Here is a 12,999-nt window from a genome sequence, read left to right as displayed (position 1 = left end):
TCCATGATCGTTACTGTATGGAGCCCTTAAGACGTCGAGAAGAAGAGAACTCAAAGCCATTAGTACCCTTCTTAATGTCGCGGATCCGAACGTGACATGTAAGGATAAGATTTACGTATACTTTCTTTTGTATCTCAACTCCATCGGCATCGATAAGGCATCGGAGGCCAGGAGCATGCCCATCTATGTGCTGCAGAAGTCGCTTCCATGATCCTACCTAAGCATTCACGCACACCAAGAAACATAATGCTAAGGTTACCAACATCACACACGCACAAGGCTCTATCTCGATTGTTAACATCGTATCAAACACCAAAAACGCTGTTCACAAACACGCCTCCCACCTATAAGTCTAAATACAAACCATCCCATCGTCCTCAAGACTGACACCACTGACCCGAATCACAAGACCAAACCAGAACCAAAACCCAGCATGTCACTAATCACCATCATCAAAAACCTAGTAGACTCCGTATCCTACAACTGGAATTGCCACCAATGCGGTAGTGATAACGTCGCAAAAGAGCACCCAGCTCAATGCACATCGTGCTCGCATTTTCATTGCTGGAAGTGTGAAAACATCATTCACTAATCTGCGTATGATGTTCGACTCATTCACTTCATTTGCTGTCACAAAGATATATCTCATGACCAGTCTATCCATATGCTAGCTGCGAATACAATTAGCTTTTTCTTGCGCTCAAAGAACCTTGTCTAGAAGACATGTGAATGCTAATGCTTGCACATGAATCACAGAGCGACACTCTTTCCATCAGTCTCGCACAATGCGCGCACACTTTATGAAGCAATACTAGGTATAAAGCGGTGTACTCAATCGAAGTGATACAATGTTCTTGACATTTCTTAGTCCAACGTACCCGATTCTATAAAAGAAAAGTTCTCACTACCCTCAAAGCCTTCTCTCTCTATACCGCCATACATGATCTACCGTTATCACTTAATAACTGCACGATTGTCTGGTACCTTAGTTTGCTTCTCAAGCCATCATCTCTTTCTCACTTACTCGCGAAGAAACGGCTTGCGCATCTGCTTCGACAATACTACCCTCCACTATGCTCATTTGCAATAACTCATTCATCGGGCTACTTGCCGGTCTATCCTGCATCTCGGCAGCTCCTCTAGAAACCTTGGCGAGTGAAAGCACTTCGATAGCGGCACATAACACTAGAAATGTAAGTTCCTTATCCTAGTCTATACGACTGCAAATAACCTTCACTAATCACAAGGTTTAACAGGCCCCTCAATTCTCCCTCCAACTTCTATACAGCGTCTGGGATGAGGATAAATACCTCTACGTCGCCCAACGAGGGAAGCAAGGAATAGCATATGGACCGTGTGGGGGCGACGAAAAGAACAATTCCTTTGAGCTAATCCATTATACAGAATTAGGCAAAGACTCCCGTCCCAACGCCATCGATCATCCTCCGTTTCCCAGTAAAGAAGTAAGTAAACCATCCTTTAACTACTTAAAATATGCTGACCTCGGATGTTTCTTACAGGTTTCATTCCCTATCAAAGTACCCGGCAAAAAGGACTGCCGTTACGAAGGCAATGGCGTCGACGCTGGCCAGATTCGATGTGGAGATGAGTCTGTCGGAAAGTGTGGAGAAGACCCACAGTACGATGAGCCTACGATCAGGTGTTCATGGGGGACAAAGTACCATCGCGGATATGTCTGCGAGTTCTGAGTACCCGTAGACTTGAGTTTGGGCGTTCCGGAATGGGTAGTTAGGAGGCAAGATAGACGTATAGTGGACTGCAGTCATGTGACGAATCCACTGGTGAAGCGTCGCTTATGGTGTTCGTTTGATGGCGGATGTTAATGTAGACAACACACGAGTCTTAGCGTTATTGGAACATTGTGCGCATCGCTCGTGATTGCTGCTCTGGTGATTGCTTCTCTTAACGAGTACCCGATGATTCGTGGTCATACACGCCTGGGAACGTGGAGCTCATAATGTGAAGACGAAAAAGCCGTTGGCTACACGTTGCCAAGCGCGAGACCGGAATAGGAACGAAGGAGAACTGTGGCTCTGTATGGGATGTGACGAGTAGCAAACGAAACTGGATGGGACGGGCCGTAAAGAGGATCATATTTGGAGTGAAGATATGTTTGCGATAGTCAGATCACGCCGGAAAGAGTAAAGTAGTCCGGGCAGCTGTGATACCATCACTTTTGACATGTCGTGCAAACTTGGCGATACCACGGGGTCATGCGTATTGTACAACATGGTAAAGTAGCAATACTTTCGATGCTTGCTGTGCCGGCTACGCGATCTGGTAAAAAGGTCCTCTTAGGGCCTATTACTACGTATAAGAAGGCAGGTGGTAAGATGTTCACGGCTGGCTGTCATCTGACACAGCAATTTCGCGGAAGCCGACATGATCTTCTACCCTTTTCTCCTCCTCTGGGCCAGTCGCTCCCTGGCAATACCGGCCAGCACCACCGAAGTGTCGCATTCGATAGACGACACAAACCAATACATGATCCTGGACGAGCTTGACATACCATCGCGATCACCATTCGTGCCAGGCCTCGTTCCTAGCAGCGGGGAACGGATTCGGAAAAGAGATATCGGTAACAACACAAGGGTCAAAACCGAAGCGCCTTCCGACGCAAGCGCTTCAGACAACGCCTCGCAAGTCCAGCAACCAGCGGCCAAAGACCAGCTCACAGCTCTCGCCGAAATCATTCTGTTCCCAAGGACTTGCGAGATTGATCAGCAGTACCAAGTCCTTGCGATGGCCGAAATGTTCGTAAACGTCGGTGTCGTTCAAGCTGACCTGGAAGGGAGCATACGCCGGAGCTCGTTCATGTGGGGCGAAGATGTTCCGGGCAAAGAGTATATAACCACGTGGATGTATGTGGATATACTGGACGATGGGCCGTTAGTGACGTCCGATCTGATAGAGAACATGTTCTATCTGATGATATATGATGAATCTTGCTATGCTACACCAGGCCAGACCAGAGGCGGCAGACTGCGGGCGGTGCATGCGCGTACGGGTAACGAGCTTGCCAATGTAGTCATCAATGCGGTGGACTCTAGAGACGCGTAGTATTAGGCGATGGATCGCGTGGAATGGAAAGGCTCTTTAATCCTATTTCACCTTCAAGTCTTTCAGATGCGTATCCGGATCCGCATCCACAACATACTCGTCCAATTGGACCAAGCCAAGTAGAGCCTCGTCGTCGACAACGTCTGTGACTGCTGGTCTCTTTTCTGTTTGTTGGCTACGAGCTGCCTTCAGCTTCAAGATTGTCTCTTCATTGTATTTCTTGAAAGCCTTGGGGTTCTTCTTCTCCCTATGCGGATCATGCGACTCGCTCTTGAACTGGTATCCTCTAACCCGTGGACCTTGGCCAGACTTCTCGGGAAGCGTAGGTTCGTAATAGGCCTCGAAAGCAGCGATGTCGGCGTCGAAGGTATTCGCTTCGATGGAGGCGCGAATGCCGGCGAAGAAGGCCGATAGAATGGCGTGGTTGTGTAGCTGAATGAGTACCCAGCCAAGCATTTCCTTGGCAGCGAGCAGGTGCTGGAGGAAGGCGCGATGATGCTTTGTGCACGCGTAGCATGTACAGCCTTTGGATAGCGGGGCAACGGACAAAGCATGCTCACCGCTCCACATGTCGATGCCTAGCGAGCGGCGCGCGCCTGTGCTGACGTCTCCGACGGGCGCTGGGAAGGTGAAGTCGAGGACGATACCCGCGTCGGTCGCGTCGGCGAGGAAGGGCACGGTGAAGACATCCACGCCCATGCGCACGTGGCGGAGAAGCTCCTGTGGGCTGGCAGGGACGTGGAAGGATAGCCGTGGGAGGTGATGCAGCTGGTCGGGTAGTTCATCGAGTAGATAGGCGTCGTAGATGGCGAGGCCGCTGATCTTGTCCACCATGTCGTCTAGCAGATGATCCAAATACCATGACTGTAGGTGGCGCTCGATGGGCAAGATGGGCGCAAAGATGCTCCATGCTTTCTCGCCTTCGTCGACAGTGCCCTGCTTGGCTACCATGTCACGCAGCCACACCTCGGTCCTGTCGCTCATCCGGTCTTTCCGCTTGAGACTGATGGCCTCCTGCCCGACTGGTATATCACCCAATCCGACCACGATGTCTGGTTGCAGCTTCCGTGCTGCGGCGGCATAGTACTCGGAGCTGAGAGTCGTGAAGCCGACCGACGTCAGGAGGCGTATCTCGGTGTCTGTGTTCCCGTGAGGGCTAGCGATGGGCGGATTGCGACGCGCACCCAGGACGAGGAGCGTGTCTTCGGGGAGGGCGATGAACTTGCGCAACGGCTCAGGCACGTCATACTGGAAGACTGGCGGAGTCTTGTGCGGGCGCTTCTCGACGACTGCATGCTGTTAACGGTGCTTGGTGGCACATATGACGGAGGGTACGCACAGTCCTCGAGCGCGACGTAGACCCCGCCAACATCGGCGCTCCGTCGGAAGTTGTCCTGCGATACATGGGGTATGACGCCTCTGGATGTGTTGCCAATAAAGGCGGGTGTAAGGATACTCTTGCGTCCCGGGAACGACAGGCGGCCGAGTCGCGGCGCAAGCGAGCCTGACGTCTTGAGGAGCGTGAAATCCAGCATTTCAGCCGGCAGTTGACCAAGTCTTCTCGTCGAGACCCCGTCAGACATGGTAACACTGAAGATCTGACTGTTCAATGTCTAAAGCTTTCTCTCGGTCCACACATCAAGCAATAGCTGTCGTATACTACTCCGAATGTCGTTGCCTATGGTGGGGCGTCCATGTTCCTGACGACTCATCGTCGAAAATGTGGATGCGTGCACGTGCAAGCGTGTCAAACCGCGTCAGGCGTCCGACTACCTCTGAATTCTACATCTGTCCTCAATGTTCCTATAACATAATGGCGGAATCCTCTTATCATCGCATCAGAGGTGGTCATGGATCGCTGAAGCCGCCTTCCACAGCGATTGCCCATGTCTTCACCAATGACCAAGCACGACCACGATGAGCCACTTCGCCAGACTCTACGCGACTCTACCACGAGGAAACGATATCAGGACCCATTAGTCGTGTTCTTTGTAGTTCTCATCGCTTTCCTGGGCTTCTGCCGCATCTACAACCCTTCCGCTACCATAAGCTCACCATCGCCTCACGACAATGACGTCGATATTCAGGTCTTCGAGACTTACAATGAAGACCAACTTCAGGAAGTTGCTGGCTTGATGGACGAAATCTACACCATACTAGCAAATACCTCTTTCATCCCGCATGACTCTATCAAGCGTGGCCCACACCAAATCAATTCTACAGCCAGTCCCTGCAGGCGCGATGCAGCCGACCTGCGCTTAATGGAGATCCTCCCATATGTCGACGCCCCACTACTCGACGATGACCATTGGTTATGGGGTGGTACTTTCTTCGATTTCCGGGTAGATAAATTCTTGGGCTACGGCTGTGATCCTGACGAAGTAGACAAAGACCCTTCATTCCTCATGCGGCCAGGAACGGTCCACCTAACCAATGGCGGCTGGGATGGCTGGGATCTCTACAGGAGTTGGCAACTCCAATATGACACTAGGAAGAATACAATCAGGGTCTACGAAGGAGAAGAGAGGAGCGATTACCAGCCACAAGTCAATGGGTGCTTGGTTCAATTCCGAGATCCATACAAGAGCGAACAGTACAGATCTGGTCGTAGATGGGAAGACACCCCTGTCATTGGAGCGATTAACTCAACGCGAATTCTCTCGGTGAACAGGCACAGCCGTGATTGGACGAGATGGACCGATGCGCCAACCTTCTTGAGGAGGATCAGAGACGCATATCGGAGCACAGCATGGACACCATGGGTGGCCGCGAACCCCGCTGATCGACCCGCTGATCCGCGCGTTCTTCCGCCGTCCCATAACATCACATCATCGCTTCTGATCAAGAACGGTTGGCCCGAAAAGCTTGACATCGATCAGTTTCGGGCTGACTTCATCCGGGCCCAGCACAAGCCGTCAGGACGAGGCTGGGCCGAAGGTGCTTTCCAACAGATCAGAAGTCACCAGGATGATCCAGATGATCCAGCCAACATCTACTACACCAAGAGAATTCTACAAAGATGTCAGGATCATGAGCTTAACGAGCAGATCGAATGCTCCACTGGAAAATTGAACAGGATGATGATGGAGGCGGAAACAGCAAAGAATAAAATCGAACAACACGACAATGATTACGAAGAAGCGAAACGGCAAATACAGAGGCTGTGTCCAGACGGCATCTGTGTCGAGGAAGAGGATCTGATTCTTTGGGAGTTCAGAGCACTAGAACAGACATATGCAGAGGCACAGCTCAAACCCGACGCTAAGACACTGTGCGAACGCCGCCCTTGGAGGCTGGACGAAAGGTTTTATGACGGACATTTGTCGTCAGATCAGCACGCAAGTTGTGTCACCCGACTCAACTTGGAGAGACACTGGTTAGAGTTGGCATACCAACAGTCCCGCGCCGATGCCCTCGCTCATTGCGCTCGAAGCAACAAGGATCTCCTCCCCCCTGCCTCATTCGAGACCATCGCGAGTATCTACATTGCCGATTATGAAAGTAAATATTACGGGTGGAAGATGGAGGATATCAAAAAGGCTTTGTCTGGTGACATTGGCGATGAAGCCCTTCTAGAGGTCTGGAGCCGATTAGAGGTTCTGGAGGAGCCTCGTTCTTTGTCTGATGACAGACTGTACTAATAGAAGATATATGGTCCGTGTATCAACATGAAGAGCGATGGTCACTATCACAATGGTAAACGGTAGCGATTGTTCTCACTCTTTTCTCGATTCATATTGCATTCATCTTCACTTCACTTTCTTTCACTTCACCTTACTCGATCACATCACAAGAAATCAAACACCGCCAACTTCTTCCTCAATGTTCTAGCAAGCCAGAAGCATTAATGAAAAAGCATAAGGAACACAACAAGTGAATGTTGTGGAGGGCCGCCCCACCTCGCGGCGCTCGATGACTCGCAACCATGCGTCGAAGAGTCTCTCTTCCAAGCCGTGCCCGGGAAAAGCCAGTCGAGAAGGCGATGCTGGGGGTTAGCCAGCTGCTGTGAGTTAGTGGGTATATCCCCGGCGGGGTGTGTGGATTGTAGGAGGGAGGCAGGAAACGCTGTTTATATAGTCGGCTGCTGGCCTGCCAAGAGCGGCCGGATGAACCTGTGGGCCCGGATTTCACATGGACTGTGCTCACGCCGGTACCCGTGGTTCTGCCGGCGGTAGGGGGACGTGCGGGACGAGGTGAAGGCGAGTTGAAGGGGACTTGCGACAGTCTGGAGTGGTGTGGTGACGTCAGACCTTTTGCAGCGGTCGAGACTCAATACGCGCATGAGCTGTCTCAGCGATGGAGTATGAGAGTCTCTGCCGGTTAGTGGATATTGCGCTACACTATGAGACCAATGGATGAATGTCAAAGTCACGTGCGGGGTTCATGTGCGCCAACTTTCTCAATGCTCGTCCTGCGAATTTCGTCAAACGGCATATGATGATTAAATGCCGCCTAGGAATGAAAGTACAGTACTTTGAAAGAATGGTGGGCGATAGCATATGTCTTCAGACTTGATGGTCGTTATATCGCTTGTGCTGGGTTGCCCCGCAATTGACACGCGATCCCACCCGACCCCCACGCCAGTACGCGGTAACGACTGCAGACCTCGGGAGTCGCGAAAGAAATCAGCCGCGACCAGTCGTCACTTCATCATGACGGGCCGCTTAGATATCGTCACCAAAGACGCGAAAGCGCTCGTGCCAGGTCGCAAGACATTCTTTGATCTCTCCGGCGAACTGCGAAACCAGATCTACGACCTTGCGCTCGACAAGCAATACCAGCGCGTACCCTTGAACCCGTACTATCTCAACAAACCCGACCCGTACATTGCTCTACTACAGACATGTTCTCAGATATACAAGGAAGCGCGGAGCTACCTCGTAGAAAAGCAGGTCGCTTACGTTCCAGTAATGGCCGGCATGCAGTACGACTACGGGACCGAGCTGAGTGAAGACTACGGCCTGAGCAAAGAGACGACAGACACCATTGCAGCATCACTGACCGACTTCATGGAAGTGCATTTCCACTTGCATATCGACATTCTGCGTGTCTCGATAGACCGCCGGTGGGACGGCAGCGACGACTTCCGTCTTAATGATGCAAACGGAGAAAAATGGAACATAGTCGCCTTGCTCGACACCCTTCACCAAGCCATCAAGAACTATACTCCGCACTCTTGGAACTTATACCTTGAACACGAGCTGGGAAAGCGACGTGCGACGGTCCACCTCGACCATCTACTCTCACTCTGGCCCAGGATCTCACCAGAACACCCTTGCGTCCCTATCGCGGCGATGCGCGACCTCGTCGATCTCATGGCGAAAGACACCATGACTGAATGGCAGATACGGTATTACATCCCGACTGGCCAGGCCGGTGTATCGGTCAGATACGGATGCACGATGGACGACGATATGGCCCACGCGATTCGCGACACGGAACTAGCGCAACTACGCAGTTACGCGAAAACGTGCGGACACGAAAACGTCACCATCATCGCAGAGCTATATGGCGAAAATACCGCGTGGGAGTACGGGGACAAGTCAGACAGCGTGACTAGGCTGCGTAGTCCCGCTACGGATTTCTGGCCAAACTTGCATTTCGACCCTTGGAAATACTCAATGCCGCATCACCAGCATTGGAACAGGTCTTATCCCGGTAAGTGAATCACCATTTCGGTTCCTTCTGTGAAATCTTCCTGAGCTAGGAGGATGCATTGACATGGATGTATATATTCTCAACGTTCAATGACGTGTATGCTGCAATACGAGTTCTGCCACTAGGCAGTCCCCTCAAGTTACCCTTACTAACGACACATGCGTAGAAGAAATGCCCATCGAGAACTTTGAAGAAGCCGCCCTGTTAGCCACTCATGAAGATCGCCCGCGCCGGGCAGACTGGATGGAGATGCTGCAGCGGAGGGACGACCAGGCTGAGCTGAGGCGGCGGTACGAGGAACATAGGGCTGGGATTGGCGGAGCGTCAAGCTGAGAGAGAGCGGTATTAGGCATTGGAGCCTACGTTGACGATAGGCCACCTTCGTTGTATGTTTCTATTGTAATGTAGTCTACAGACCTGTTTGGTTTTGTTTTCATATGAGCTGCGGCAGATCTTACACCAATCGCTGGATAATGACAGCGTCGTCTCTGTTCTAATAGTCTATTGTAGAACTACCTCTAATATCCTAACTTTGCCACCCTTTCCTCGCCCAAGATGTCCGCCAGACTAACCAACTTGAAGCTCGCTTCTTTCGCAGTACCCCCACCAGCCAACTCATTAGCATCGTCATGCGTAACGAAAAGCCCATTTGGAAAGTCCTTGTTCAGCGCATTGCCCACAGCAGCACACCCATCCGTGTTACTAACGTGGTCGATACCCTCCGCCTTGTTGTCAACGATAGTGAACGTCTCAACGTACTTGTGCGGGGGCGCACGCTCGTAGATAAGGTACGCTGAGATGCCCTGCGACGAAACGATGATATAGCCACCCGGACCTGACTTGGCTGGCACAAGTGTGATGCCCTCGACGTCGGCGTGGAGGCCGCTGGCGTCGCCTACTTGCGCGATCTGAACACCGTTGTTCGAGCCAGTGGGTTCGGCTTCGTAGCGCCAGATGCCGAGTGGTTCTTCGCCGATGAAGAGGTAGCCGGCGCCTTCGTCAGCGACGCAGCCTTCGACTTGGCCGCCTGAGCCACCTTGAAATTCGCGGACAAGGGTAGTCTGCAGAGTGCCGTTCACGGTCGCGCTGAGTTCGTACTGTAGGTATTGCGCATCCTTATTGTTGACGAAGATGTACTCTTTTCCGGTTGTCGGAGAGCGGTAGTTGCAGGAGCCGTAGGGCTCGTAATCTTCCGGTAGTGATTGTTTACCACCAGAAATGGTGCTGAGGTAGCCTGTGCTGTTTACTTCGACCAGGCTTGGCGATGTATTAGCAGATGCTCTGAGAAGTCATGCGATGGTACTCACCACATGGTGTTGTCACCGCGGCATGCTGCGAATGCGAGATCGACCTTCCGGGAACCGAGAGTGAAGTTGTAGATGACATCGACGTTGTTTGGCTCCTCAGCCGTCAAGTGCTGAAGAAGTTTTCCCTGCAGATCGAAGACACCGAAGCCCTCGCCCTCGTCAGACTTTGTTGTGGTAATGATTTTGCTCTGATCTGGTCGAGTAGGGTGGATCCAAATCGCAGGGTCATCGCCGTCTCCACCGTTTGCATCAGTCTCGAACTTTGCGGTGACCGCGACGAACGAGCAGTTTGGGCCAGTCCACCCATCTTTGCACTTGCAGACATTCGGGCCGGTACACTTGCCGTATCCAGAACAATCATTTTCGCAGGTGACCTTGGAGCAGTCGCGACCAGTAAAGCCGGCAAAGCAGGAACAGTCCCTGCCTGACACGAAGCCATTGTTGGAGCACTTCTTGGTGATGGAGCTTTCGCAGTGCTTGCAAGCCTTGTTCTTTGGACTGTACTGTGTGTTTGCCTTGATGCCCATGGATTTGAGCGCACGGTCCAGAGAACCTACAGCTACCCCAGTATCATCCTCTCCCTCAAAAGCGAAGGCGAATGCGCCAGATGGGTATCCAGCAACTGAAGATTGAAGGATGGCCAGCGAGCCCTCGATAGAAAGATCAGAGATACCGCCCAATGAGATGCTTCCCTTCTGCTTGATGTCGGAGTCGTACACATCGATGACCTCGTCGTGGGCTACAAACATATAGTCGGCGGATGCGCTGTGGTAAGTAGCAAGTCCCGCAACTTCGATGTCCTCGGTAACAGTCTTGATCTCGGGTACCTGGACAGACTCTGACGCTTGGAAAGAGTACAATGGTCGATCTTCGGCCGAAAAGAAGATCCCGCCATTCGCGAATACGGCGCAAGTTTCGCCTTCGATAGCAACGGGAAAAGTTTGAACCTATGACCTTTGTCAGTATTACTGCCTTTAGCCATGATCAAGAGACAACAGTACCTCCAGGATCTCAACCCGGCTCTTGTTGCCCCGAATCAAGAACTGCACAACCATCTTCTTTCCGAAGAGGAAGATGTAACTCTGTCCACTCTTCCCACTACGCCATACGCACGCAGTACTCCAGTCACCCAGCTGTTTCTTGTTATTACTTTCGATCATCTCCCCACTCTGAGCGTCGAAGACCCTGATCAACGAATCAGGAGCTGGGATGTTGACGATCAGATCCCTACCGTCGATGTCGTGAACAGCAACAGCGATCTTCGAGCGACCAGTCTTCTGATGCAACTTCTCCGCAAAGCTTGAGGAATTGGAGACAGAGAATGTCCGGAAGCCACCGTCGACAGCACTTCCATCATTGATGACTAGTAAAGGTGATTTGCCGTAGACGAAGTTGGTATTATCGCCCTCGAATCCAGTAGCGGCTGCGACGAGTGTGACGTTGGCGTTCTGGGCTGCGACGAACGGTGTGATCACACTCGCCCATACGAGGCATCGCGTGAACGTTTTCATCTTGTGGCGGACGTTGTCAAGATCAATGAGGGCGGCCTGACTCCATGAACATGGTCGTCGAGGCCGTCTTATATCCCAACATGTCTCCAAGTAACGGGCTGAACCTAGACTTCCCGCTGATCCATGTGCATATGCAGTCCATGTCGCTATAGCCCTTCGGGGCCCCGATGTTTCGAGGAAAAATCCACAAAACTACGCGACATTGTCGTTAGGGGCGCGATGCATGGTGTGCCTGCTGCTTTGGGTTAGGTCGGGATGGCTGAGCGGCCAATAACGATGTCTGCTATTGAAACGTGAGACGGCCGGGCAAGATTCGAGGCCGGGATCAACATGAGGAGAACGGAGAAGGATGGAGACCTGGCATGGCTTTGAGGTATGAACATGCACTTGGAGAATTGTGGTGTCATGCCAGGCTTGAGTAGAGGGTGATGGTATGTCTACCAAGTTGCAACCATTGGAGATTGTGTGCCACACGAAAGGCGGAGAGCCTGATCGCGTTTTAGCTTGATCATGATTAGAATTGGTCCTTGTCCTGCGGGTGGACTCTGACACGGATGTAGATGTAGATTAGATTTTGATGGGTTGATACTTGGGCAGCTTCCAGCACCTAGTCTTCTACTCATATCTCGTCGGCATCTCCAGGCGCGTTCCGCAGATGTTGTTTTACATGCAGAGCTGGAAATTCACGTTTCTGGAATGTTTGCTGTGTGCGAATAGAGGTCATTCTTGGTGTATTTCTGCGAGATGGAAAGGCCTCGGGAGGATTGTGAGAACGATGACGCGCGCGATGCCAAGGCGCAGATCTGCACCCGTGGCACCAACAGACGCGACAGGATAGTAATACGACCCCGACGACATCGCGCAGCGATTCATCCGAATATATGCCTGCTGGCAGAACAATCGCGAGTCCCTGCACGATTTTCGGCTACCTACTCACGTTCATCCCAGGTCTCCCGCCCTTCCGACGCGTCGCACCCGTCCGCACGATAAGCCATCTCGGCAGTATTCCCCCTATTATCTCTCCACGATCAAGCGCGATGCTTACAAGAAGAACACTTGCTTCAAACACACTAGAGCTCGAGTCGCAGGCGATGTAGATGTGCTCGGGCTCCAACTGCCCTCGCCAGATGGGTTGAACAACGTACTCCACCAGGGACATACTGTAGCATGCATCTATGTTCGGAACCGGTCGCTTGCCTTTCAGCTCTGCGCTACAGCATGCAGTGTCGACGATAATAGCACATTGTCATGAATGTAACCTTCGGTCATGATGATCACCTTGATGGACATACCTGGCAACGCCGACACTCGATCACGTCGCGGAAGATTGCTCAATTCATTGAGCGCTCATGGCACGCGTACTGAACTGTAGCTGGCAGATGGACTATGGCAGACTTGAAGGGACGAAACACATGACACAGTGATCGATAACTCGTCTGAAA

General features: G+C 51.9%; 6 protein-coding genes across 6 annotated transcripts; 4 read left to right on the top strand and 2 right to left on the bottom strand.

Annotated features, from left to right (window-relative positions):
• Positions 1 to 1,073: 1,073 nt before the first annotated feature.
• On the top strand, positions 1,074 to 1,709 carry J4E85_000478 (uncharacterized protein; the record flags this gene model as incomplete). The annotated part of the gene is made up of 3 exons (XM_051464768.1): positions 1,074 to 1,193; positions 1,257 to 1,463; positions 1,521 to 1,709. The coding sequence occupies 3 exons, from the start codon at positions 1,074 to 1,076 to the stop codon at positions 1,707 to 1,709; spliced, it is 516 nt and encodes a 171-aa protein (XP_051331289.1).
• A 694-nt stretch (positions 1,710 to 2,403) lies between these two features.
• On the top strand, positions 2,404 to 3,081 carry J4E85_000477 (uncharacterized protein; the record flags this gene model as incomplete). Its single annotated transcript, XM_051464767.1, has 1 exon — positions 2,404 to 3,081. The coding sequence occupies one exon, from the start codon at positions 2,404 to 2,406 to the stop codon at positions 3,079 to 3,081; it is 678 nt and encodes a 225-aa protein (XP_051331288.1).
• Positions 3,082 to 3,123: 42 nt separating this feature from the next.
• Positions 3,124 to 4,616, bottom strand: J4E85_000476 (uncharacterized protein; the record flags this gene model as incomplete). The annotated part of the gene is made up of 2 exons (XM_051464766.1): positions 3,124 to 4,370; positions 4,421 to 4,616. 2 exons carry the CDS (start codon positions 4,614 to 4,616, stop codon positions 3,124 to 3,126), a joined length of 1,443 nt encoding a protein of 480 aa, XP_051331287.1.
• Positions 4,617 to 4,979: 363 nt separating this feature from the next.
• Positions 4,980 to 6,722, top strand: J4E85_000475 (uncharacterized protein; the record flags this gene model as incomplete). The annotated part of the gene is made up of 1 exon (XM_051464765.1): positions 4,980 to 6,722. The coding sequence occupies one exon, from the start codon at positions 4,980 to 4,982 to the stop codon at positions 6,720 to 6,722; it is 1,743 nt and encodes a 580-aa protein (XP_051331286.1).
• A 1,011-nt stretch (positions 6,723 to 7,733) lies between these two features.
• J4E85_000474 (uncharacterized protein) lies at positions 7,734 to 8,747 on the top strand (the record flags this gene model as incomplete). The annotated part of the gene is made up of 1 exon (XM_051464764.1): positions 7,734 to 8,747. One exon carries the CDS (start codon positions 7,734 to 7,736, stop codon positions 8,745 to 8,747), a length of 1,014 nt encoding a protein of 337 aa, XP_051331285.1.
• Positions 8,748 to 9,257: 510 nt separating this feature from the next.
• J4E85_000473 (uncharacterized protein) lies at positions 9,258 to 11,557 on the bottom strand (the record flags this gene model as incomplete). The annotated part of the gene is made up of 3 exons (XM_051464763.1): positions 9,258 to 9,996; positions 10,047 to 10,993; positions 11,048 to 11,557. 3 exons carry the CDS (start codon positions 11,555 to 11,557, stop codon positions 9,258 to 9,260), a joined length of 2,196 nt encoding a protein of 731 aa, XP_051331284.1.
• Positions 11,558 to 12,999: the final 1,442 nt, after the last annotated feature.

The sequence above is a fragment of the Alternaria conjuncta genome (genome assembly GCF_024043145.1).
Source record: "Alternaria conjuncta strain BMP 0040 chromosome Unknown scaffold_1, whole genome shotgun sequence".
Classification (NCBI taxonomy): Eukaryota; Fungi; Ascomycota; class Dothideomycetes; order Pleosporales; family Pleosporaceae; genus Alternaria; species Alternaria conjuncta.
This window is presented reverse-complemented; position numbering and strand designations above follow the sequence as displayed.